Source organism: Hyperoodon ampullatus (genome assembly GCF_949752795.1).
Source record: "Hyperoodon ampullatus genome assembly, chromosome: 6".
Classification (NCBI taxonomy): Eukaryota; Metazoa; Chordata; class Mammalia; order Artiodactyla; family Ziphiidae; genus Hyperoodon; species Hyperoodon ampullatus.
This window is the reverse complement of record NC_136919.1, coordinates 120,100,672-120,126,700: the sequence shown is the minus strand read 5'-3', so window position 1 is coordinate 120,126,700 and position 26,029 is coordinate 120,100,672. Positions and strand designations below refer to the sequence as shown.

At 41.8% G+C, this 26,029-nt stretch overlaps 1 protein-coding gene across 1 annotated transcript in view; it reads left to right on the top strand.

Moving 5' to 3' along the window:
- Positions 1-361: 361 nt before the first annotated feature.
- The window catches only part of PINX1 (PIN2 (TERF1) interacting telomerase inhibitor 1), an 83,783-nt gene continuing 58,115 nt past the window's right edge, over positions 362-26,029 (top strand). The window contains exons 1-6 of the mRNA XM_079706300.1: positions 362-493; positions 4,722-4,831; positions 6,407-6,499; positions 8,236-8,314; positions 19,109-19,201; positions 25,322-25,398. Of these exons, the coding sequence (XP_079562426.1) occupies positions 475-493; positions 4,722-4,831; positions 6,407-6,499; positions 8,236-8,314; positions 19,109-19,201; positions 25,322-25,398 (471 nt within the window). The 5' untranslated portion in view covers positions 362-474. The remainder of the gene's footprint in view (positions 494-4,721; positions 4,832-6,406; positions 6,500-8,235; positions 8,315-19,108; positions 19,202-25,321; positions 25,399-26,029) is intronic.

Below are 26,029 nucleotides of genomic sequence, written 5' to 3'. Positions count from 1 at the left end.
GAGAAGTCCTGCTCTATGCGGGTCTGCCATGAGACTGAAGAATAAGATGGAATGTCTTACACTGAACCACCTTATTTTTAAAAGTGCAATATCTACTCCCAGCTGACAATTTTAAAATATTAAGATCCTGTAATTAAAAAAAACCCTCCAAACTTAATAACAGTTCTTTTTAGTGGATGATCCTTATGGATATTTCATAGACACACGGAATGCTGGAGTTGGAACAAACCTTGGAAACCGCTAGTCTACCCAGCGTCCACCCAAATGCAGAGTCCCGGGCTTCCCGCGCCCCGCCCACTCGCCGCCGCGCGGTCCAGGAGCGAGTCGCGCCTCACTGACGTCAGCAGCGCGCGCCCTAGCCGCTGCAATTCGCCGGGTGTGTGAGGCTCGTGGCTCTAGCTTCTCCGCGAGTCCGCCAAGCGGTCTCCACCGTCGCTCAGGTCCCGAGGCCCGCGGCGTCACAGGCTCGGCGACATGTCGATGCTAGCTGAGCGTGAGTGTTGGGCTCGGAGGCCTGACCGGGCGCGAGGGTGAAGGTTCCGGGTGACGCGGCGGCCGGACCGAGTGGCGGGGGGCACCGGTCGCCGGCGTACGGTGGGCCGGGGGATGCGGGGGGCCGGGGTCCCGGACGCCCTGCTCGGCTCGCCCTTGCTGTCGCGGAGATTTCCCAGCCCAGCCTTCCCCGAAAGTTAGCTGCGGTCTGCTGGTGAGAGACTGCGAGTGTCCACTTCGGACGCTTGTTCTCACGTTCAGACCCGAGCACGCGAGTGGTGGGTTCGAATAGGGGGTCCGGACACCGGTTGCGGGAACCCGGACTGGCTCTTTCGCTTCACCGGGCCTCAGCTTCCTCTGGTTAAAAAGAGGCGGTTGGGCCAGCAGAATCTCTTCAGGCAGTGAAATCCCGTTCTTGAAGGTGTATTGAATCAAGAAAGAGAAAAGCAAAGGGGTTAGAAGCATCAAACACAAGAAGTTAGCGTTTTTTAGGGGAGGCGGGGCTAATGAGTGATTATAAGTAAGACAGTGGCGGTTTTGACTTTGGTAGTTGGAATTACTAACACTCTACTATGGAAGGAATGTTGGCCTCAACGCCCCACCCTGCCTCAGTTTGCCTTTGACATTTCTCATCACTTTGTGAAGTTCGTTAATTCCCTCCCTCTGGAGAGGCTGTTTAACTTCTGAACGATACCTGTAGCTAAGGCTGCCGGCCACCAGATGGCAGTCGTGCCTTGGTCCTGAAAAGCCGGCCGGTATCTTTGAAAGTGTCAGGTGAGCGAGGAGCAGAAACAACTGCTAAATTTTAACAGACCCAACAGACGCTACATAGGGATTCCATGAAATAAATGCTGTCGGCATCCTCTAATCTAAGGGGGTGGAGGAATGGGAACACAAAACGGAGTGGGTAAGGCACCATTCACATTTTACAGGGGCAGAAATTGAGGTTCAGAGGAAAATAATTCACCCCAAGGTCATTGAGGTAGAAAGTGGCAAAATTGATCTAGTTGTCGCTATATCTTTACGTTCTTGTCACTAGGGTCAGCAGATTTCTATTTTTTTGTAAACAGGGACTTACAGAAAGGAGTATGTTTTAGAGTGTGACCCTGTGGGCTCTATTTCTTCATCTGTATAACCAGTGTGGCTAAGATTTCTTGCGGTTTTAATATTCTTTGATGTATGCTTAGTTCAGCGTGCACTTGGGAACATTAGCCCTGGCTCTGCTATTCATTTATGTTTCTTTCCCTGATCAGTTTCTCTGGGGCTATTAAAAACTACTTTGATTATGTTCATTACTAGGTTGGCTTAAATCAATGAGATGGTGACCATGAGAATAGTTCAAAGTATGAAATGATATACAGATGTGAAGTGCCATCTGTGGACAGCAGCAACTCAAGCTGCATAATTTCATGAGAATATTTTACGTTCTCTTCCCACCATGACTCCAAATTTTCAAATCTTTGACATTAATAGTATGTAATATTTTGTGTTTTTTAAAACAATTTACTAAATTAATGTCTGTGGCATCCCTTATGATTAGATATTTGGGACTGGTGTTCTTATTTTAGAAATGCGAAAATAGAAGCATAGAAAAGCCCCAGTCTGCCATTTCACTCCCTAGCAGTTATTTTCTCTGATAGTTTATAAAATTGGGATAATTCTGTAGGTACAGTTTTATAACCTACTTTTTTCCCCTAATTAACCTTAGTGAACATTTTCCCTTCAGTAAATATGCTAATTTCCTTTGTTTTCTCTTGCCATATGGACTATATTTTGTTTTCTTTCATCTTCTCCACAGTCACTTATCCCATTTTTAAAATCTAGTAGTTTGCTTTGTTTCTCAAAAACATTTTTTATCCTGCATTTCTCTAGTTATCAAATATTATTTTATTGGTTCTCCCCATGTAAGGTAAGAAATCTCGCTTACATAAATGTAAGAGAAGAATTTCATTTATCACTCTCACTTTTCAGTCCTTATTTAATTCAGAGTCTTAGACCCATATTTTATCAAGATACTACTTTTTTCATAGACTCTTTTCAAGACCAGTTTTTGACACTTGCAGTTATTACATTTTCTAATCAAATGACAACACGATAGTTAATGGATTTCATTGCATTAAGATTTTATGCTGCAGTTTCTATAACCTTGAATATGTCTTGAATAATATTTTAATAAGAATACATGGATGATATATTTTTTGAGGTCTTGAATATCTGAAAGTGTCTTTGGGCAAAGAAAAAAAAATTTCTGTCCCTGGCTCTTGGAACTCAGCACACTTTTCAGAGTAAGCTGAATCCTGGCATAAACCTTGTGGTATTAGGCCTGGCAGCTGTTGTGCGCAGAGCTGTTTATTGGGGTTACCCTGAAAGTATCCTATTAGATCTCCATGTAGGAGGAGTCCCTGCTAGAGGATGGTTATCCCCACCCCGCCGCCGTCATCCCAAAGAGTGATTGTGCAGATTCAGGGCACTGTACCCTGAGCGGAGTAGCTGCCCTAATGTTGTGTCAACATTAGAGTCTGCCGTAGACGTTTGTGACATAAACTGTATGCCGTCTTTGTTGCAAAGGGTGGGTGCCGTCATTCTCAAAAATGTCTCCTTCATACAAGCCCCAGTCAGAGACCCTTGGCAGACGCTACAGTAGAGACATGAACTCTGACACACACCAGGAAGCAGCCTTACAGAGAGAGCCTTGGTTAACAAGGCCCATCTCGTAGGCTGTTCATTAGCTGTGTATTTACTAGATAAGTAAAGTGGTAACTTAGTCACGTGTAGCATTCTGGGGTCACCTTTTTTCTGCAAAGTGCTCTAAATTTGAGCCCAACTCGTTTTTCTTTGTAAGTCGTCTTTTTCTGCCTGCATGCTAGTCAAGGTTTACTTATGTTTGCTAGGGTGTGGATAGTTACAGGTCTCTTTATTGATCTTACATGCAGTGCACTGAGCCTCTCTGACTGGAGGCTGTCATCCTTTTACTTGTTAGGAGACTGCCACGGCCTGAGCCGCTGTGGACAGTGAGTTACTCTGCTTCCATTGGTGCAGCAGGTGAATGATGGTGACACCTGACCTCCAAATTCCCCGCTTGGCCACAGTTTACTTTCGGGTTTCATATGCTTGTTTAATAAACTTTAGGAGTTCTTTCTCTCTGCCATACTTGTCCTTAAAACTATAGCGATAAACTTGAGTTTCTAATGGTCAGTTATTTATATACATTAAAAAAAAACTTGTAGGGACTCAAAGCAGTGCCCTCAATTCAGTTATCTTCCTTCCTTTTTTTTTTTCTTTCCCCTTTTCTTGTCTCCTTTCTTCAGCCTTCCCTCCTTTTCCCTTTTTCAGTCATTCATACATTCATGTTTTTCCTGAATGCTTGCTATGGGCAAAGTGTTTTTCACTTCTTGCAGTGAAGCATAAGAAAGAATAAGACATGGATGTGAGCCTTAAGGAGATTATGGCATAATAGCAAACATAAGAGATGGATAGAAACAGCCATAATACAGAAGAATGTTAATTAAATGCCAAAAAAAGCAGCAGGTACTTTACTGTGTGAGTTCAGAGAAGGGGTCATATGGCTTTAGGGCGTCTCTGTGAGAAGGGATGATTGATTAGTATCTGTAGGTTGCATGGAGGGTGACTCTCCCCAAGATCGTGACTCGTATGCTGTGAATTAAAAATATAAGCTTTGGAGTTGGTAGGACCTTGGTTTGTATAAAGGCTCTGTTTTTTGCTTGGGGGCATTAGGAACATTCTTTCTGTAGGCGTCAGATTTTCTCATCTGAAAAGTGCAGATCTCTCCTCATTGGGTTACTGTGAAAATTGAACCTGAGAATATATGGATGGCATTTGGCACTTAACGTATGTCTGTAATGACTGCTGCTGGTGCTAGTGACACTGGTGTCACAGGTGCCTTAGGTTGCTGCCAGTTGCTGAATTGGAAGGCCCAGCTGATGGTACATCATGTGTTTCGATTTGTCACATTTGGGGGAATCTTTTTATTTTAATCATATAAGGTCAGTTTGTATGTTCAGAATATACAGTTATCGGGGAAACCAGGATAAATGATCCAAGCTGATACTGTCCCATTGGATGCCAAATCTGACATCTGTATCTAATAAAACATAATGTTTGTTGTATTTATGCAAGTATCGTGTGTATGCATTAGGTATGTGTGTATTTGTGAGGTATTCTCCAGGTTTGAAAGATAAGTTGCTAATGAGATAATTTGTCATTTACAGGTCGGCGGAAGCAGAAGTGGGCTGTGGATCCAAGAAACACTGCGTGGAGTAATGATGACTCCAAGTTTGGCCAGAGGATGCTGGAGAAGATGGGGTGGTCTAAAGGAAAGGTACCTTGGAGAAGAGCAAAGACATTGGAGCCATGCAGAGAGATTTCAGATCAGGAGAATACATCTTCCTTAGGAGACTGGGAGAAATTTATTTTGGATCAATAAGTGATTTTGGAGAAATAATTAAATTATAATGACCTTGTGATGATAGAGTTAGAACTGAACATAAACGTCAGCTGTCTTTGCTTATTGTTTAACCTGCTGTGATTTTCATAAATGGTGCCTTTTAATTAGTTGCGTTTGGAATCATACTTAACCATCAGAGTTTTATGTTGCTTAGAGTAAGATTTTATTCACCCTTAAAGCTAGACTACACATTTTCTCTGTTTTCTCACATTCCCTTTATTCCTGACTCATGCAGGACTTCTGCTGATACCTCTGCACTTAAACGGTTCTTGTCAAGGTCTTTAAAGATCTTGCCAAATCCAGTGGATCCTTTCTTGTTCTCACATTACTTTATCCCTTAGCAGCACTGGACATAATCGACTTGACATACCTTGAAATACCAGTGTCTTGGCTTCCACAATACTGCCCTCTCTCCCGGTTTTTCGTTCTGCCTTACCAGCCACTGCGAAATTTTTGTTGCTGGCTCTTCCTCCTCTAGACTTTTGACTTTGGAATTCCTTGGGGTTCAACCCTAGTCCCTTCTCTGTCCTCATCTCAGGTAGATCATTTTTATTATAAAACTCTTGATTCCCCCCTGCCCCCCGCAAATCTTTTTCTTCTTAGGTTTTCCCCATTTTTGCAAAGAGCACCCTATCAGCTTACTCAAACCAGAAACCTGGGAGTCGTGCTTGATTCCTTGACCGCTCTCACTTCCCGAATCCCCAGTCATTCCTCTCCATCCGGGGCCCCATCCTGGACCAGCCACCACCATTGCTTGCCCTGATCAACGCAGCAGCCTCTCAGCTGCCTCCCTGACTCCCTTCTTTTCCTCCTCTGGGCCATTTGCCGTACAGCAGCCATAATGAGCTTTTAAAATACAGAAATTAGATCATGTCATTCCTTTGCTTAAAAGTTTGGTGGTTTCCCATTGTTTTAAAAAATAATATCCAAATTCTCCCCATAACTTCCAAGGTCCTTAAGGTCTGGCCCCTTTATATCACCTTATTTTTTCTCCATCCACTGTGCTGGTGCCACCTTGGGTGCCATTTAGTACACCAGGCGCTCTGGGACTCTTTACAAATGAGTGTTAATGATGCGGGGCACTTGGAGTCCCCTTCCTCAGTGTTGTTTTGTAAAATTATTTAATGGAAAGCACCACAGACTTTAATGCCTCTGATGGGCTTCTGTTAGTTTGGCAGTAGCACTCTGCTTTTGAGCATCAGAGGAAGGATGTTCTCCTTAGTGTTTCCATGGTCCTTGAAGTGGGTCACAGGTTGAAGGATTGGCATTCATTATTGTAGGTGCATCCTTGATATTACAGAATCTTGTAAGGATCCATTAGACTGTGTCCTCTTTGAGGACAAGGATAATGCCTCCTAGATGTTTAGTGATTAATCAAACAGTTGATGAAGGAAGAGAGGTATTTTTATACCTGATAAAAATGCTAACTCTTGTGTTTAATCTCCACAGGGTTTAGGGGCTCAGGAGCAAGGAGCCACCGATCATATTAAAGTTCAAGTTAAAAACAACCACCTGGGACTAGGAGCTATGATCAATAATGAAGTGAGCAACAGCGTCTGCTGGGGGCTTTCCTTGCATAACTGATATTTTTGTCAGTGTAAAAAATTTAATCCAGTCAAATTGATTGATCACTTTTCAGCTGTTCAGCGTGTACCATACATGTTTTAGATAACTAAGGAGCCCGTAACGGAGCTGCTGGGCATCTGTAACGGGTCATCGTTTTGCCTTGTTGCCCTATGGGATTCTTTACTTGCTTATGCATAAGAGATCCAAAGTAGCTTTATTGCTGAACTTTGCAAAAAGTGTTCTTTTTAAAGAAATATTCATTTCAGGACAGAGAGGAATTTTCATCTTTACCTGCATTGTAATATTAGCTTATATTGTTCAAATTGGTGGCATTTCGTTTTGGAAATACTGAAAGAAAGTGGTATTCTTTTCCTGTCCCACTGTCTGTTTCTGACTGTTGGTGTATAGCACTTGAATTTATTCACATTTCCCCCTTAAAACACTGACACTTTGAAAATATGATTAAAAGTTCATGGCTTACCCTGCCTTTCATTTTCAGTATCATTGCTCACTGTAGAAAGGATCTAAACCGAAAGCTTTGTTCCTACATTTTTGCAGCCGACAGAATCTGGTAGGAAATCTGGGGAATTACTTTAGGTAAACTGGGTTACATTGCTTAGTTCAATAGCTCAGAGTAGTGGGCTGGAGCAGCTAAAATTGTTTGGGCTAACAGCTAAAATCTTAAACCACTAAAGGAAGAGTTTAACATATACATGTTGTCAAATCATCATGTTGTACACCTAAAACTAATATGATGTTATATGTCAACTATATCTCAATAAACTTGAAAAAAGGGACAGGGGAATGTTCTATTTCTGAGGACAAAATCCAAGACCAGTACTTCAAAATGTTCGGAATGTCACACACTTACTAGATGGAATGTTTAGCCATATCGTCTATTTTCATCAATTAATAAACACACCTTGGACAATTTTAAAAAAAGAGTTTATGTAAGGTTGATTTTGAAGGTAGTTTTGAAGAGGTGGATATACAGATATACTTAACTTTTTAGGAGAAGCATTGCCCGGTTAACCTATTCAATATACCTTAACCTTAAGCATTCTGTAAAAAGTACGCACGAGGCAAGTTCCCGAATTGAAAGCCTGCTCCCCACAGGTTGATATTGTTTTGGAGATGTTCATTCTCTTTTAAAGCCAGGTCGTCTTTGTTATGATGAGCTTATTAACTGAGCCCCTTATAAATGGGTGCTGATTGATTCAGGGAAGCTGGAGGCCTTCTTCCTCCTGTCCCCACCGCTGTTTTCTGAAATTGGGGCGGATGCAAGCAAGCAGAACTGGGCAGAATATTTTAAGCTCAAATGAGCAAAGAAGAGAGCCCTCAGATCTGTCACTGCTTTTTTCCTTTGACCTATGTAATTTTCCCATAGTGGAAAAAAAATATTTTATTTTGCTTTATTTTAACATTTAGCACACAGGTTGCCTGTTGTTTATTTGACTATAAGTTGACTTGATAAGTCATCTACATTTGAGATCAGGGCTTAAGCTTCCAAGTTCCTCATTTTTAATAATGATATGGATAAACTACATTTCAAATTATACTATTTCTTTTTCATTCAAATTTATAAAATAATATTTTTGTGAAACATTTAAAAATTCACATTAACTACCAGATTTCCCTGATTCCAATATATATTTTATCTCAGCTTAGGTAAACTACAGGCTTGTCTCTGATTGATTTTTTGGTATTTTCAGGACAACTGGATTGCTCATCAAGATGATTTTAACCAGCTTCTGGCTGAACTGAGCACTTGCCATGGGCAGGAAACAGCAGGTAAGGAGACTTTGCTTTTTATCCATTAGGCTTATAGAAGACATAATCTCAATCTGAGATATTTTTATCAACTCTTTTTTACCGTAAGCATCCTATATCTGAAAGTCAATTGATTGTAGCTCTCCCAAATAGTCATTTCTGTTTATGTTTTAGGGGTATTCTCATTGAATTAACCTTAGTCATAAGCAAACACTTTTTTCCCCATTACGAGTTTGAGAATGACAAGATAAAGCTTTTATTCAGTTTACATTTCTCTGTTGCCTTTCCCAGGCTTTCCCCAGCCTGACAATGTCCGGGGTCCCACAGTTTCGGCCTTGGCCCTCTCTTGGCCCTGGCTCTCTTCTTACGCCTCCGGTCTCACGGGGCGATGTGTGGTGACCACTGCCACACTTCCCTCTGCTCCTTTACCCTCTCTCCTGAACGCCCTGCTCAGTGTCTGCATTCAGGGTGTTGTCGACTCCTGGCACCTAGCAGGTCCAGACTCCGGTTCTGTACCTCCCCCACCTGCACCCTGCAAACTGTTTGACACCCATAGCCCACAGCCTGTTTTCTCCACCATCTTCCCCATTTCAGTTGATGTCAACTTCATCCTTCCAGCTGTTGCGGCCAAAGAACTTCGTCCACTAGGAAATTTTGTTGGTTCTATCTTTAAAATATATTCAGACCCTGACTTCTCCGTGTCACCTGCACTGTAACCAACATGGTCTGAGCAGCTGTTATCTCTTGTCTGGATTATTGCAGGAGCCTCTAAAGCCAGTCTGCTCAGCCATGGCACTGCTGATGTTTTGGGCTAGATAATTCTTTGCTGTGAGGCATGTCGTGTGCATTTTAGGATGATTGGCAGCATCCCTGACCTCTACCCACAAGATGCCACTAGCACCCCTCCCCCTAGTTGTCGCAACCAAAAATATCTCCAAATAGCGCCAAGTGTCCCCTGGGCAGAATGCCCTGACAGGGAGCTGCTGCGCTGAATTTATCTTTCTCCGTCCACGCGCAGACTCCTTCAGTGTGTCTCAGCCTAACAGCCAGAGCGATTCTCTTAAAATGTAAGTCCGTTTGTGCTGCTCCTGCCCAGAACCCGCCGTTGGTTCCTCTTTTTTGTTCAGGATAAAAGCCGAAGCCCCTGCAGCGGACTTGCAGCCTCACACAATATGGATCCTCTCCCTTTCTGACTTTGTCTCCTACCCACCCCCTTCTTACCAGCTCCATCCTGACCACACCGACTCCTGCACTGCCTTCTGAATACACCAAGCGTGCTCCTGCCTTGGGGTTTCGCACTGGCTCCTCCCTCTCTCTAGAACACTCTTCCCCCAGATAGTTTCTGTGCACCTTCTCAACAAGGTCCACACTCAGTTGCCAATTTAAAACTGCATCCTGTTCCTCAGTTCTGTTTTTGGAAGTCAATTGAAAATTGGTAAGAAATAGCAGCATGAGAATATTATTGAGAAACATGTAGTAAGGAAAATGAGAAGAACCAGCTAAGAGTGCGGGGTCAGGGGACGGGGCAGGGAGTCGCTGCACTTTTTGTTAACAGCTTTGTTGAGGTGTAATTCACATGCCTACCATTCACCCATTTACAGTGTGCAATTCAGCAGCTTTTAGTATATTCAGAGTTGTCACCAGAACCAATTATGAAACATTTCATCACCCCAAAAGAAACTCTGTACCCAGTAGTATTCATTCCCCACTTCCCCCAACCACCCTAGGCAACCATTGATTTACTTTCTGACTCTAAAGATTTGCCTATTCTGAAATCAAAACTGCAATGAGGTATCACCTCACACCGGTCAGAATGGCCATCGTCAAAAACTCTACAAACAGTAAATGCTGGAGAGGGTGTGGAGAAAAGGGAACCCTCTTGCACTGTCGGTGGGAATGTAAATGGATACAGCCACTATGGAGAACAGTATGGAGGTTCCTTAAAAAACTAAAAATAGAACTACCATATGACCCAGCAATCCCACTACTGGGCATATACCCTGAGAAAACCATAATTCAAAAAGAGTCATGTACCACAATGTTCATTGCAGCTCTATTTACAATAGCCAGGACATGGAAGCAACCTAAGTGTCCATCGACAGATGAATGGATAAAGAAGATGTGGCACTTATATACAATGGAATATTACTCAGCCATAAAAGGAACGAAATTGAGTTATTTGTAGTGAGGTGGATGGACCTAGAGTCTGTCATACAGAGTGAAGTAAGTCAGAAAGAGAAAAACAAATACCGTATGCTAACACACGTATATGGAATCTAAAAAAAAAAAAAGGTTCTGAAGAACCTAGGTGCAGGACAGGAATAAATACGCAGACGTAGAGAATGGACTTGAGGACACAGGGAGGGGGAAGGGGAAGCTGGGATGAAGTGAGAGAGTGGCATGGACATATATACACTACCAAATGTAAAATAGATAGCTAGTGGGAAGCAGCCGCATAGCACAGGGAGGTCAGCTCGGTGCTTTGTGACCACCCAGAGGGGTGGGAGGGAGGGGATATGGGGATATATGTATACGTATAGCTGATTCACTTTGTTATACAGCAGAAACTAACACACCATTGTAAAGCAAGTATACTCCAATAAAGATGTTAAAAAGATTTGCCTATTCTGGACATTTCATATAAATGGAATCATGCAACATGGGTCTTTTGTGACTGGTTTCTTTCACTTAGCATAATGTTTTCAAGGTTCATCCTTGTTATAGCATGTATCAGTGCTTCACTCCTTTTTATTGCCACATGATAGTCCACTGTATGGATATTCTGCAGTTTATCTGTTCATCAGTTGAAGGACATTGGGTTGTTTCCACTTCTTGTCTATCTTGAATAATGCAGCTTTGAACATTAACATACAAGTTTTTGTGTGGACATATATCTTAATTTCTCTTGGGTTTATACTTAGAATGGAGCAGCAGTGTATGAGGGTTTTAATCTTTCTGCGTCTCAGCCAGCACTTTCTGTTATCTGTCTTTTGGATTATAGCCGTGCGAGTTGGTGGGAGTGGTGTCTCTTGTGGCTTTGATTTGCATTTCTATAACGGCTAATGATGCTGAGCATCTTTTCACGTGATTATTGACCATTTGTGTGTCTTCTCTGAAGAAGTATCCAGATTTTTTGCCCATTTTTAAACTGTGCTATGTGTCTTTATGGTTGACTTGTAAGGATTTTTAATATATACCAGGTACAAGTCTTTTATCAGACATATGATTTGCAAATATTTTCTCCAGTTCTGTGGGTTGTCTTTTCACTTTCTGGAGGGTATTATTTGAAGACTAAGGATACAGAAATAGATAAAAAGACTCATTCCCCCTCTGAAGAATACTTCAAATCTAGTGTGAGAGAAAGAAATGAAGTAAATACCAAAATAACTAGATCTCCCAATTTTTTTCAGCTCCTGAATAGTTGAGAGAGAGTAGCAAAGATATGAGGGATTTATCTGAAAATTTATCCAAATCTCTTTGTTTCCTAAGCTTTTTCTTTCCCATCAGGTATTTGTAAGTTTGCATTATTGATGACTTTAGGTGGCTTCTAACACACAGGTTTGGATACTGGATATGCTGTTGGGTTTAATAAAGTAGACACAGCTGAAGAAAGTGTAGACCATAGATTAGAAGATAGTATCCATAATGCAGGTGTGAAAGACGAAAAGATGGAAATATGGAATAGAAGTTTAGATGGAGGATAAAGTGAGAAAATCTAATATCTAATAAAAGTTCAGCAGCACAAGAAGAGAGAGAATGGAACAGAGGCAAAATTTAAGGAGGTAGGGGCTTCCCAGGTGGCGCAGTGGTTGAGAACCCTCCTGCCATTGCAGGGGACACAGGTTCAATCCCTGGTCCGGGAAGATCCCACATGCCCCCGAGCAACTAAGCCCGTGTGCCACAACTACTGAGCCTGTACTCTAGAGCCTGTGAGCCACAACTACTGAGCCTGCGTGCTGCAACTACTGAAGCCCGTGCGCCTAGAGCCCATGCTCCAAAACAAGAGAAGCCACCACAGTAAGAAGCTGCTGACCACAACTAAGAGTAGCCCCCACTCGCTGCAACTAGAGAAAGCCCGTGTGCAGCAATGGAGACCCAACACAGCCAAAAATAAATTAAAAAAAATAATAATAAAGTTAAAAAAAAAAGAGTTGTTCTGACTGAATGGTACTTTGAAAAAAAAATTTAAGGAGATAAGGGCTGAAGACTGTCTAGAACTGGTGATAAAGCAAATCCACAGATTAAGAAAATTGAGAGAATCCATGCAGATTACATTAAAAGTTTCTACTCGCAAATGTAATAACAGATGTGACAACATAGCATCATGGCAGAACAGCATACACACACACACAAAAGAGAAGATTCTTAATGCAGCCAGAGACAATATACTTATTATCTTCGAAGAAGCAACAGTTATATATGAAAGCAGAGTTCTTAACAATGGGAGCCAAAGACATTGGAGTAATATATTGAGGGAAATATAACGGCAACCTAGACTTTTACATTCAGCAATTACATCTTTCAAGAATAAATTTTCAGACAAAAAGTTTACCACCAGTAGGCCATAAATAAAGGGAATTTTCAAGGATGTACATCCTTCAGTCAGAAGGAAAGGATACTTAAAACGCTATCTGTAGTATCCCCAAACTGGCAATAACCCAGATGTCCGCCAACAATAGAACGGAAAAGTAGACCGCCACATTTGTAAATACAAAGAAATGAAGAATAAAGTACAGTTACATGTGTGAGTATAGGGCAGGGTTTGGCAGACTTTCCACAAAGGGCCAGATAGAGATACTCTGCAGACCGAAGCGTCTCTGTCACAACTCCTTGGCTGTTGGAGTATGAAAGCAGCAAGAGATATATAAACAAATGGATGTGGCCATGTTCCCATAGAACTTTATTTACAAAAGTAGGTGGTGGGCCAGATTTGGTCCACAGGCTGTAGTTTGCTTCTGGTGTCGAAGACTCTCATTAACTCAAAGTTGATTGAAAGAAGTGGGACACATAACATGCAGTGTGATTCCACTTACATAGAACTTCAAATGGAATACAGAAATCTGATATTTAGGTACTAGACTTGGGTGGTTAAGTTATTTTGTTACTTTGTTATAACAAAGTTATTTTGTTACAACTTTTGTTACAAAGTTATTCATAGTAGAAATGAGTACTCTACTATGAAAGTCACAAGAGTGATTACCTTTGGGGAGGGGGAGGGGTTTGGGATTGAGAAGGGGCTCATGGGGAACTCCTGGGCTGATATTCTTGTTCTGTTTCTTGACCCAGTTGGTAGTTACACAGGTATGTGAGTCCATTGTGCTTTAGGCACTTTCTCTCCCCCAAGAATGGTTAAAACCAGAACGAAAAGTAAGGGGAAGGGTGGTTATCCCCAAAATCATGGTATTGGTTACTGTTAGGACAGTGGTTCTCAACTGGGGATGATTTTGCCTCCCATGGGATATTTCACAATATCTGTGGACATTTTTGGTGATCACAGCTGGGGGGATGTTACTGACATTGGTCGGGAGAGGCTGGAGATGCAGCCAGACATCCTGTTGATGCAATGCACAGCACAGCTGTGTCTCTCCTCCTTGCCCTGAACAAATAATTATTCAGCCCAAAATGCAGTAGTTCCGAGGCTGAGAACCCCTGTTACAGAAGGAAGAGGCACAGGGCTGCAGGATGCTTCTAGATGCAGGTAGTGTTCTGTTTCTAACCCTGGAGGTGGTAACGAGGGGTTTGCTTTATAACTAATTGTACAGACTTCAAGTACGCCTACGTGTGGTGATGTTTGTGGCGATAAAAGAGTCCTGAAAATTGCATGGGCCCTTTTCTGGAGGTAAAACATGGCAAGTGTAATTTATGTCATGTTAAACCTGTAATGAAGGTTAACTAAAGAGGACAGATGCAACAATTTGAGTATCGGGAATCAACGTCTACCTTAATGAAAATCTGGTGTTGTATAATGGCCATCACTTTTCGTAAACAGGTTCAATGACATGATTAAGGTGTCAGACTTGAGGTGGCCTTTACTGTGACCATTGTCATGGAGGCAGAAGCTCTTGCGTCTGGGCTCTTTTACCTAGAGGCATTCACAGGTTCAGTCTTTTTTTTTTCATAAATTTATTTTATTTTATTTATTATTTTTGGCTGTGTTGGGTCTTCGTTGCTGCACGCAAGCTTTCTCTAGTTGCAGCGAGCGGCTTCTCTTTGTTGCGGTGCGCGGGCTTCTCAACGTGGTGGCTTCGCTTGTTGCAGAGCACGGGTTCTAGGCACGCGGGCTTCAGTAGATGCAGCACGTGGGCTCAGTAGTTGTGGCTCATGGGCTCTAGAGCGCAGGCTCAGTAGTTGTAGCGCACGGGCTTAGTTGCTCTGTGGCATGTGGGATCTTCCGGACCAGGGCTCGAACCTGTGTCCCCTGCATTGGCAGGCGGATTCTTAACCACTGCACCACCAGGGAAGCCCCACATGTTCATTCTTTTTTTTTTTTTTTTTTTTTTTTTTTTTGCAGTACGCGGGCCTCTCACTGTTGTGGCCTCTCCCGTTGCGGAGCACAGGCTCCGGACGCGCAGGCTCAGCGGCCATGGCTCACAGGCCTAGCCGCTCCGTGGCATGTGGGATCTTCCTGGACCAGGGCTCAAACCCGTGTCCCCTGCATTCGCAGGCGGATTCTTAACCACTGCGCCACCAGGGAAGCCCCACACGTTCATTCTTGAACAGGGAAAATTCTCACCTTGTTTGGTATCATAACTTTCTCCTTTGATGTACTGAGTTAGAGAATACTTTGTAACTTTTCAAGTGATAGGGATGCCCAGAAATTATCACACCAGGATTCCATAAAGGAAGGAGCTATGAGATTCATTTTTGGAGCTGTGGAAAAGAGAAAGCAGATTTTTGAGCAGTTTGCTTTTGAGATTTGTCAGTGATAGCTGGAAAGTTACTTTTTTCCAATTTGATGGTATCTTGATTACTGTTTGCTAACTGAGAAATGCCATTGTAATAGCCATGAAAACCCTGGTTCTGGACAGGTCCCTTTGTGCTGATTGCCCAGGCTGAGCACAATCACCGCAGCCGGGCCTTCCTGATGGATTCCCGCAAGGGCGGTCAGGGAAGTGTTGAAAGTGACTCGGGGAAGCCTGTGTTATTTGTCAGGAAGGTGGTGAGGGCATAACAGACTCCAGGTGGTGGTGCCTGTCCGTGTGCAGCCCCATCCACAGGATCACCTGTGCAGGCTGAGTCTTTTTCTGCGTCAGCCATAGAAGTATAGTAAATCATTAACTGAGTTACTGATCTATAGGTTAACTTCCACCTCAAGACCACTAGAGGGTGCTGCACCCCTGCGGTAGGGACAGGGCTGTTAGCTCCGCCTCCGTCTCGCTCAGTACAGTCCAGCCTTTAGAATAGTCCTTTAACAGAAAAGCTGGCCAGGAAATGGATCTGGAGAGCTGAGATTATTTTTCTGCCAAGTCATCTTTGGTAGATACAGTATCTTCATCCAAATGAATTTTTGGTCTTATTACTTGAATTAAAACTGACAAGCAGACGACATGATAACCTAGTAACGTATTTTTCTGGTATAATAATATTTTTAGTCCCTTAAGATTGCTTACCGAATCAACACAGTTTGCCTTTCAACTAAACAGAAATTCTATACTATTCTCTTCATAGAATCTTGCAAAGATTCTAGAAATAACCCTTATTCCTTTGTGGGACACAAAATCTCTATATTCTTTAAAATTTCATTTTTAAAAATTATCCTATCTCAGTTAGTTACTCCCAGACTCAACTCAGCTTTTTGATAGACTTATCTCATGGTTTTAAGAAATGCCTTTTACTTCTGTCAGGTATTTTGTCCCTTGTGATTTTAAATATTTTGGAAATAAACTGGGATGCTGATAACCTGTCATCCACAAAGGTGTGGTTTAGGACAGGGATCTTCAAATTTTTTTGCTCCCAGGGGTCCTGAGGGAATTTCGAAAAACAGTATACCCTATCTCACAGTTTTAGATCGACATCTATAATGTTTTTAATCACAGCTTTAAAGAGTTACAAAGAATATAATATCTGCCTATTGGGAAAACTGGCATTTTAAAATAAAAGCCTTCCGTCAGTCCCAGTTGTATCCAGTGGATGTTAAATACCAGAGCAATTTGATATCCATGGTCATCTCTTTAGAAATAGAAAAGTAAGTCCTTTAATATTCAGAGATATTATGTTTCCTAGTTTCTTTTCCTCTGAAATATTTCCCTTGTATGTATCCCATAATATGTTAATATATTTTTTTGCTTGAACTTTGAAAAATTCATTACCCTGTCATGTTTCTCCGCTACAAAACAAATACATATAAAATTTGGGTTTATTTCTCATAGCCCCAAGGCCTAAGGGTAAATACTTTTACTTTGGATTAGGTTGTCTTTATTAATTAGTACATTATAATGCACAAAACCAGGAAATAATACATTTTGATAAATAATTATTAGAACAGTAAAACCTTTTTGGAAGTGCTGGGTTTGCGGCTTTGATTAAAGGACGCCTCCATGACACCAGTACTGTGGCTTGTTCCTTATTGATCCTGGTGAGAGGAGAGCTGTGCTCCCCTTGTGTAAAGTGGGAGGAGGACGCGGGGGAGAAGCAAAGAAGGAGGAGCAGATTGATACGTCCACACAGAACAGAGCAGCTTTAGGAAAGCGTGTGTGTGGACAGCCAGGTAGAAACTGCTCCCCTAGGACGTGTCCGACCTCGGGTTTGCTCTGGAAAGGCTAGGCTGTGTGCTCGGAAGGTGACGAAGCTCCCAGGAGGTTCTCACGTCCCCAGAAGTGTGAGGGCAACTCCGCTGGCACCCAATGTGGGGGTTAAGGATGTGTGCTCTCATGCAGATCTGCCTGGGTTCCAGTTCCGTCACAGCCACCGCCTTGATGGGCCTTATTTCACCCCTCTTGCTTCAGTGTCCTGTGAAGTCGGTTTATTAGTCCTAGCAGCTACCTTCCAGGGCGGTTGCCGAGATGGAATGCAGGATGGCACAGAAAGCTTATAGCCCAGCGCCCGGTGCTTAAATAAGCCTTCAGTGGGTAAAAGCCACTTCAAGCTGGTACTGTGCTTGGTAGTTTGTGTTTGGGACATCAAAATTGAGAATGTTATGTGCTATGTAAAGTGTTTGGGCACAGAAAAGAGCAGAAAGTTTCCTGGTGGGATGTTTTTGAAAAAGTCCCAAGCTGATCTTGGGAAGTGACCGCGGAGGAGGATGTTTCAGGTTGTTGATGTGATTAAGCTGTGCTAGGCATTGTCTGAAAGCGTGAAACATCTACCTTAACGTTGTTCAGAGCCTTGCTCTGTAGTTTACGCTTTGCTTTTGAAATGACTGATTTCCTGGGAGGGGTTACCCTTAGCTAATGTGTTTAATGGACAGGTGCTTGTTTTGCTTCACTACGAAGGTGAAAATTTCCTTTTTTCTCCTTTCTCTAACCTCGTATTTATATTTCCTTATGACATAACCATAGGAAAATTCAGTCTCTTTTCTACCTATGATGTGCTCTTTCTGCTACCTAAACTTGACAAGTAGATAAAGATGAGGGAACACAGGCAGCTACTGAGAATCCTGTCACTGACTCTCACCCGGATCTGCGTGCTCTGATATTTCAGGCAAAGGACTAAGGCTGCTTTCTGGCTCACGTTTTCCTGTTTTGTCAAAGGAGTAGCCACATGAGTCTGTTCCTCAATGATTTGTTTTTGTTGTTGTTTTTGTCCTGAACGGCGAGCCTCCAGTGAAATCTGGTGTTTGAGGCGGTGGCTCAGTGCCAGCTCCGCTCCTTTACTCTCCACCTGATTATCATCTCTGATCTGTTTTTGATGATCATGAATCTGTCTTACCGTTATTCACTTTTTAACAGAACTTCTTATTTGGAAACAATTATAGACTTACAGGAAATTGCAAAAATAGTAGTAGAAAGAGTCCTGAATACCATTCACCCAGTTTCCCCCAGCGGTGACATCTAAGATAGCCGTAGCCTAACATCAAAACTAGGAAATTGACACTCATGTTGACTATTAACTAGAACGCAGACCTTATTCAGTTTTCACTATTTTTTTTAGCCTTCATTCATTTGTGTGTGTATGTGTGTGTGTGTAGTTCTGTACAATTTTATCACATGTATAGATTCATGTAGCCACCACCACAATCAAGATACAGAATTGCTTCATCACCACAGAAGAGCCGCCTCATGATGCCTTTTTGTATTTACACCCACCTTTCCCCCCTCCAACCTCCAAACTCCACTTTCATCTTTGTCCCTAGAAACCTGTCATCTGTTCCCCATCTCTGTAGTTTTGTCATTTCAAGAATGTTGTAGTCTAAGTGGATCTTATAGTATGTAGATTGACGTTTTCATTTAAGCATAATGCCCTTGAAGTCCATCTAGGTTGTTGCACAGTATCAACAGCTCCTTCCTCTTTATTGTGGAGTAGTGTTCCCATATAAGGGAGTACCAGAATTTGCTCAGCCATTCACCCATTGAAGGAATTTTGGGTTAATTCCAGTATTTTACTATCACAGATAAAGCTATCATGAACATTTGTGTGGAGGTTTTCTGTGTGAACAGAAGTTTTCATTTCTCTTCCTCCAGGATGTTATAAACTTCTGGAGAATAATAGCCCTGCCAGATCCATAGTACACAGTTTAAGAATATTTCTAATCATTTTTAGAGTTCACTAATAGATAATAGGGCTCATAGGATTTTATTTAAATAAGACTGTGTCACTGTAAGAGAATGAGAATGGAATGCAGAGAGTTTAACGTAATGCTTTTCATGCTTTTTTAAGACTCCTCAGACAACAAGGAGAAGAAATCTTTCAGCCTTGAAGTGAAGTCCAAAATCTCCAAAAACCGTGTTCATTATATGAAATTCACGAAAGGTAAAATTAAGCATTTCTTTACTTGTTTGAAATCTCTGTGTTCACACTGGATTTCTTGAAGCCTTTTTAGCTCTTCACCGGCACCACTTGTTTTACTTACAAAATGGGGGAGGAGGGCCGCGCTGACTGGATTGACCTAAAGCAGCGCTGACATTTCAACTCTTGCTGTGAGTCACCGGGGGTCTTGTTAGGATGCAGATGCGGGCTCATTCGTTCTGAGGTGGGCCCCAGATTCTGCTTTAGACTATGTACAAGTCCTTTGGTAAAAAGCTGCGTGTGGAAGCTAACTTGCTGTTTAGAGGAGGAAAGGGACTTTATGTGGCCAGATCAAAAAATTTTAATTTATCGCTCAACATTTTTAGTTACATTTTCCTGTTTTTCAGAGCTTAATGTTGGTGTTGAACAGCTCCTAAAATGTGCCAGTTTAGAGAATTATGCACCATGTTGAGATCTCCAGTATGAGAAATCTCACTCCCGAGTTGACTCTTCTATTATTCCACCCCGTTTCTGTGTTTCATGTAGTGTTAACTTAGGTGTTCCACGGTCATTGCAAAAATAGTGTTAGAAACCATGTCTTCCTTCATCACCACCTCCCCACTCCCTTCCCAGTGCTGCACCCACACGGTCAGTCGTGGGTGCAGGTGTCCTCTTTAACCACTAGGTGGCAGCCTTGTGTTGGAAAGAAACCATTTAACTTGAACTCATCAACTCCCCAGATGCTTTCCCATGGAAGAGTGTTGTGTACTAAGTGTACTTTTCAGGCACAAAACGTTATTTATTACATTAATATACTTCAAGTGTAAGTATGATAACTATGTTATCTAGGCACCATTTCATGGTTCATCTATGGGAGAGTGGATGTATGTTTCTACCTCTGTATGCCAGGAAAAGCACGTGTCTTTGCTTTAGTCTCGTTGGCATGATTGGGAATTCCCTGACGCCTAGAACCCTGAATAGCAGTGGGCACTGGAATTCCCACTACTCTAAACTGTTAATGGTGGCTCTCATTTGGAGCCAGGACCCCGAAAGGTAGACTGGGTTTGGTTTGAGGGAGGGCTCATGGCAGAGCTGAAGGGAGGAGAGAGCCGCTTAGCTTCGGGGACGCGTGCAGGGAGAGACCGGGCTTCCCCTTCCCCGTCCCAGCAGGTAGGGCTTGTCTGGCTCGTCGTGTTAGCCTCTCTTCTTTCTGTCAGGGTAGAACCTTCTTTGTCGTTCTCCTGTATGGCTTCTGAGCAGGGTTCCTCTCCACCCCTGACCTGCTGTAGGACAGAAAACAGTCCTTGTTGGCCCCTCTGTCCTTGTCGGGAGAGGCTAAATGGTCACTTCATACCCAGGTCCTTAAATATCCCTCCTTCTCGTTAGACCCTATAGAAAAAAAAAAAAGAAATAGGTACAGCGGGAGGGGTGCTGAGCAAAAATGAAATTAAAAGTGTGCTGTGACTTTTGGGTAGTACGGCAGCCTTTTAAGCTTTGACTTGAGAATAGAATCTTCTCATTTTCCTTTAGTACCTGACTACATGCATGATTTCATCTGAAGCATTTGCCGAAGCCGGGATAAACCTCTTTAATCTACTTTAATCTAATGGACACCGGGAGTATCTCCTTTCTGTTTCTAGTTAAGCCACGCCCTTGCCAGGTGACCCTATCAACCTGCTTGGTGTGTTATGCTTTCCTTTTCTCTCTCTTAAAATGAGGTTTGCTTATTTATGAGCCTTGTTTGGGGAGCAGGGGGCATTGGTATGCAGGGAGGGTAACACAACATATATTGTCACAAAGGTAGCAGAGAAGATTGAGTGGAAAATAGAGGAATTGCAGATTGGGAATAAATAGGAAAGATAGAGGGAGGCAGAAATCCAGGTAGTGAAGAAAATACTCATTTACCGTCCATCTCAGCAATCCACAATGAAAGTTTATTTTTATTTACTTATTTATTTATTTTAAATTTTATTTATTTATTTGGCCGTGCGGCACAGCATGTGGGATCTTAGTTCCCTGACCAGGGATTGAACCCATGCCCCCTGCAGTGGAAGCACCTCCATGCTGGACCACTGGACCGCCAGGGAAGTCCCCCAAACGTTTATTTTAAAGTTCTTTAACTTACTGAAAGAAATCTTTCCTTGTAGAGCAGCTGTTGTCACTGGATGTGAATGATAAACTCTCAGTTTCCTCCAAGGAGGACTATCTTAGGCCACAGGAAACTGGATTCTGGCCATGACTATCTCATACAAATCACTTAACCTCTTCCCCTCTTTTAGCCTCAGTTTCCATTTTTGTGAAATGAAAGATTTTTAAGTCATTGTTGAGTTCTAAAATAGGTTGTGCTTTAGAACTTACCAGAAATGATGCCGTTGTGTGGACATTTTGATTGTTCAGCATAGTGGATGATAAGGATTTTTGCCCATGGGTGTGCTCATAGTACAGTAACTAACTCACTTATTTAATGAGGATGATTCACACTGTAACTCCATCTATGGTCCAGGAAACTAAAACATGGAAAGACGGCATTTTATTTAGCTTGGTGTGAAGAGTGAAGATAAAGATTACAGTAGCAAATAACATTGTAAAACTTGTTACTGCCTAAATATTGGCTGTAGCATTTTAGTTCTGATACATAATTATTCCTTTCTCTAGTCCTAAATTTATAATTTAAATTTGACATCATTTATTACATAATTTCAAAATGTTAGTTTCATCCATATTTGTTTAAAAGCCTAACGTCAACAGTGGTTTCTTTTAATTTGAAAAATGTTTGGCAGGGCCATATGTGCAGAGAAAAAAAAAATAGGGAAAATATAAATTTCTCCAAAGCCGTTTTCGAGGTTTTTAATATTATACAGTGAGAAGTTGTCCAGAGAGCATTGCTTGTTGCTCCCAGTCATGCAGTGGGTGGGTGGAAGGTTGTGTACACTGTACTTGTGTGGCTTCACTGTGGTAATTTATTCAGGCTTCTCATTCCTGTGACAATTTGTGATACTTCACTTCTTAAACAAGGAAACTACACTCAGAGTGCGTGTCCGCATGGTCGGCTCCTGGTCTGGATGCGGACTGTAGTGTCCTGGCCGAGCTGGCCCCCTGCTGTCAGGCTTGGGTGATGGGTGTTTCGTTTCCTCTTCTGGCTCTGGCTCTTTTGACATTTAACTGTGAAGTAGCACCATTGCAGGCTTTTAAAAAGTTCCGACTGTCTTATTATTGGTTGTGAGGGTCTCACTTATTTTACCCCCTGCTCTGATTCTCTCAGGTTTCCTGATTTTCTCACATTATTACCCTTTCAGTGAAGTTTCCTTAATCTTCTGTCCTAGGCTTATTATCAGTCCTATGTGTTTTCATTAAAAGACAAAATCAAAATATAGTATCATTTGTTTTATCCTTCTTGTTTGGGGAATGCAAATAAATTTTCTAAGCAAGTGAAGCTACCTACGTAACCCTTCCGTGTTTTTTATTTAACAAACATATTTCTCAAACCTGCATTTCCTTACCCTTGCCCCTTTACTCTGAGTAGAAAAACTCAGTTTTTTGAGTCCTGGATATAATACAGTGCTATAATACAGTTTCCACCTTAGCACTTTTTGGGCTCTATGTGACTTTTGTCCTTAAACTAAGAGGTTCCAAATTTCCATGATTATTAAGTTCTTACGTCTATTTTTTATCATTTTATTTGCTTCTCATGTGGACTTCTCGGTGTTGTAAGAGTGTCTGGCTGCGGTCATGTTCCTCTCTTCCAATTTGCTGCACTGATAGACAGGAACACCTGATAATCCTCATGATTAGAAAAACAGCTAAAATGATCATAAATAAAGTGCTGTGCTCTGAAAGTATCAGATCATCCTTTCATGGACTTTGTTACATCAGCTTGGCTACTAGAACCTGTTTTCCTTGGTTCTTGAAATGATACGGCCAATTGTAGACTGGTAGATAAATAAACCAAATCCAGGCAGATAACATATACTTCCTATTCTGTTCAATTTTTTGATTGTCATTTTCTCTAAGAGACAAGTTTATCAACAGTATTTGCTGTAATTTGACCATCATTCGGAACTGAGGCCAATAACTTTCAAACTCATTTTTAATATGTATATTTTATTCAAAACTGGCCATAATTTTATAACATTTGTAAACTGTTCAGCCAGGACCATTAACTAATAACTATTTCAACATCACTTCCATCTTCACAGTTTTATCTACCTTTAAGTTCCTTTCCATTGGTCTCTGTTAATTCTTCTCTGTGTTTTGTTTTCCAGATCAAATCCAGAGCAAGGCCTGTAACAATCCTGGTTCCTACATTTACTTAAGTGAACTTTGCTAAAGGGTAGACATTTCTGATACGAGAACCCGTCACCAAAACTTTAGAAACATTTGCGCCTTCATTGGTACATTCTCTACTAGCTTGACAGCTTTCCCTGTGATTCTAGATTTGTTTTTCATCACTGTGTGTTCATGTTTGGACATCCGGTTTTAGAATTGTCACCTTGCATGTACCCTCCCTTCCTTAATCCCTCCAGCATTCCTTTTAGTTCAGTTGCTGTAAAAGAGATTGTCATTTGCATTTCTTTTAGGGTATCTGTTCCATTTCGGGAGCTAGCTTAGGGATGGGTGGCTGCCACGTATTTTGAACTCAGTACAACTCCTTTTTCTGAACTAGAAACTGCCACCCGAATGTGCTCTGCCGTGCATAACGGGTTCTGCTGAGGGCAAAGCTTGGAATAGATCTCAGACCTCATGAACGTTGTCCACTTCTCCCCACCAGTTTTATTCCCTACTTTTCTGGTTCGTTTTCTGAGTTCCCATCTGGGATGGGCTTCATTTTGCTCTTGAGTAGCTTTCCTTTGGGGTCTTTGGTCTGGGTTCTACGTAATAACCAGGTAGAACCAGGAAGCTCCATTTATTTCCAGCTCAGGAAGAGAGGCGAGAGCAGCACAGAGCCACGCACGAGCCTGTCCTCCTAACAGGAACAGGTTGCACTGACTGGACCCATGAGTCTGGTACTGCAGCCTAGGAAACTGGTTTTGGCGCCTGGTTTTGCATTAAATCGAAGGGTGTTTGTTTTTTTAATTTCATGGAGTCACTGAGCAATATCATATTTGAATGCCCCAGTGATAGTCAGTGAACTAGAACCCTTCTGGGTCATGACGGTACTTTGCCAAGTCAGTTTGCTGCAGGAAACCAAGAAGATAAGTGGGTCTGTGACAGTGGAACTCAGGCTTCCAACTCAGAACAAAGACTCTGGTGTCTAACCCAGAGCCTCACTCCCCCAGAGCCTCAAGACTTTATATGTAGTAGTTACATTTTAGAATACGTTTACCATGAAGTTGACAAATGGGACTAGATTTGGTCCGCTGCTCACAGGGTATTATTGGTAGAAGTGGAAATTCCGAAGAAGTGAATTTTAAATTAGTTGGTTTGTGGGTTTGAAATTAAGTTAAAGAATTTAGGGCTTTTAATAAGAATCAAGGATCCTTTGGACACTGTTTTTGCCAGAAGCCGTTTAATTTCCGACTCTTATTATGTATCCTTTTATTTAAAAATGATATAGCTACTACAGTAAAAAAATTTAAAGAGAAAAATCTGAAACCCTTTCACCCTAATGCAATGAATTTTATTTGCATTTATTAAAAAATTTCATTCATTCAATTAATTATTGAGCTTCTATGCGTCAAATGCAGTATGTTCTCATTCCTGTGTTCATGTGGGGTTTTGGAGCTACGTTTCTTAGCAGCAGTTTTTTAATCCTGCATTTCATAATCCTAAGTAAGTAGCTCATGTCTCCTTGAAGTAAACGGGATCTGTTTTCTAAGTGGGGAGCCCAGGGGCCCAGAAATCATACCTTGAAGGCATACCAGTAGTAGAGCTGCTTTAGAACTGAGCTTTCCTCTCGATCTCCATGCTCTGGGCTGTTTCTGACATTAAGAGAAAGTCAAGGGTTCTGGTTCACTTATTTGATTTTTAAGTGATTTTAAAATTATTTAATTGCAGTAATCTGTGAAGGGGAAACAGAAGGTCAGTAGTTTACAAAATTGTTTATTTCTTTTCCAAAACCCATCTTGCTTTCAGGAGTTTCATAGTTTATATTTGTATTCCTTATTTTAGAAAGAATGTATTACTGAAGGCATCATGTTTTTCTAGGGAAGGATCTCTCATCTCGGAGCCAAACAGATCTTGACTGCATTTTTGGGAAAAGACAGAATAAGAAGACTCCCGAGGTATTAAACCACATACGATTGATTTTTCAACTGTGTATAGAACTATGTATATTTATTACTCATAGTACTTTCCAGGCAAAGTTACCAAAAAAAACTTATAGAGGCTTCATACAAAGGCTAAATGGTATCCTCTGAATAGTAATACTTGATAGATGATATGTATTATAAGGAACTTTAAAAAGAATGTGTGTTCTCTGGGGTTTTTTCCCTCCTGGTGTGAGGACTAGACTAACCTCCGGGAAGAATGCCTGTTGCTGATAGATTCAAAGGGGCCAGTGTCTCTCTCGTCTGCACGAGAGAGGGAGGCGCTGCAGGCAGCCATTTTGCTCGCTTTGCTCAGATTGCATGGAGCATGGCTATGGGGAAGACTGTCAGACTCACGCTCAGTCCTGGGCTCTTCCACTTGAAAAGCATTTTGAGACAGTGTTGGATCGGCATGGAGAATCTGGAAGGGATTTAGATGTGGCATTTCCTCCATTGTACAATATTGTTTGTTTCAAAACTAGAAGACAAGAATCGAGTGACTAAACTGCACCCTGAATGGGGTGCATCCGTAATTCACGATCCTAACTATTAAATTGGGCTCTGTAATACAGCACAAAGTTCTCTGTGCCATTTCCAACTGTAAGAG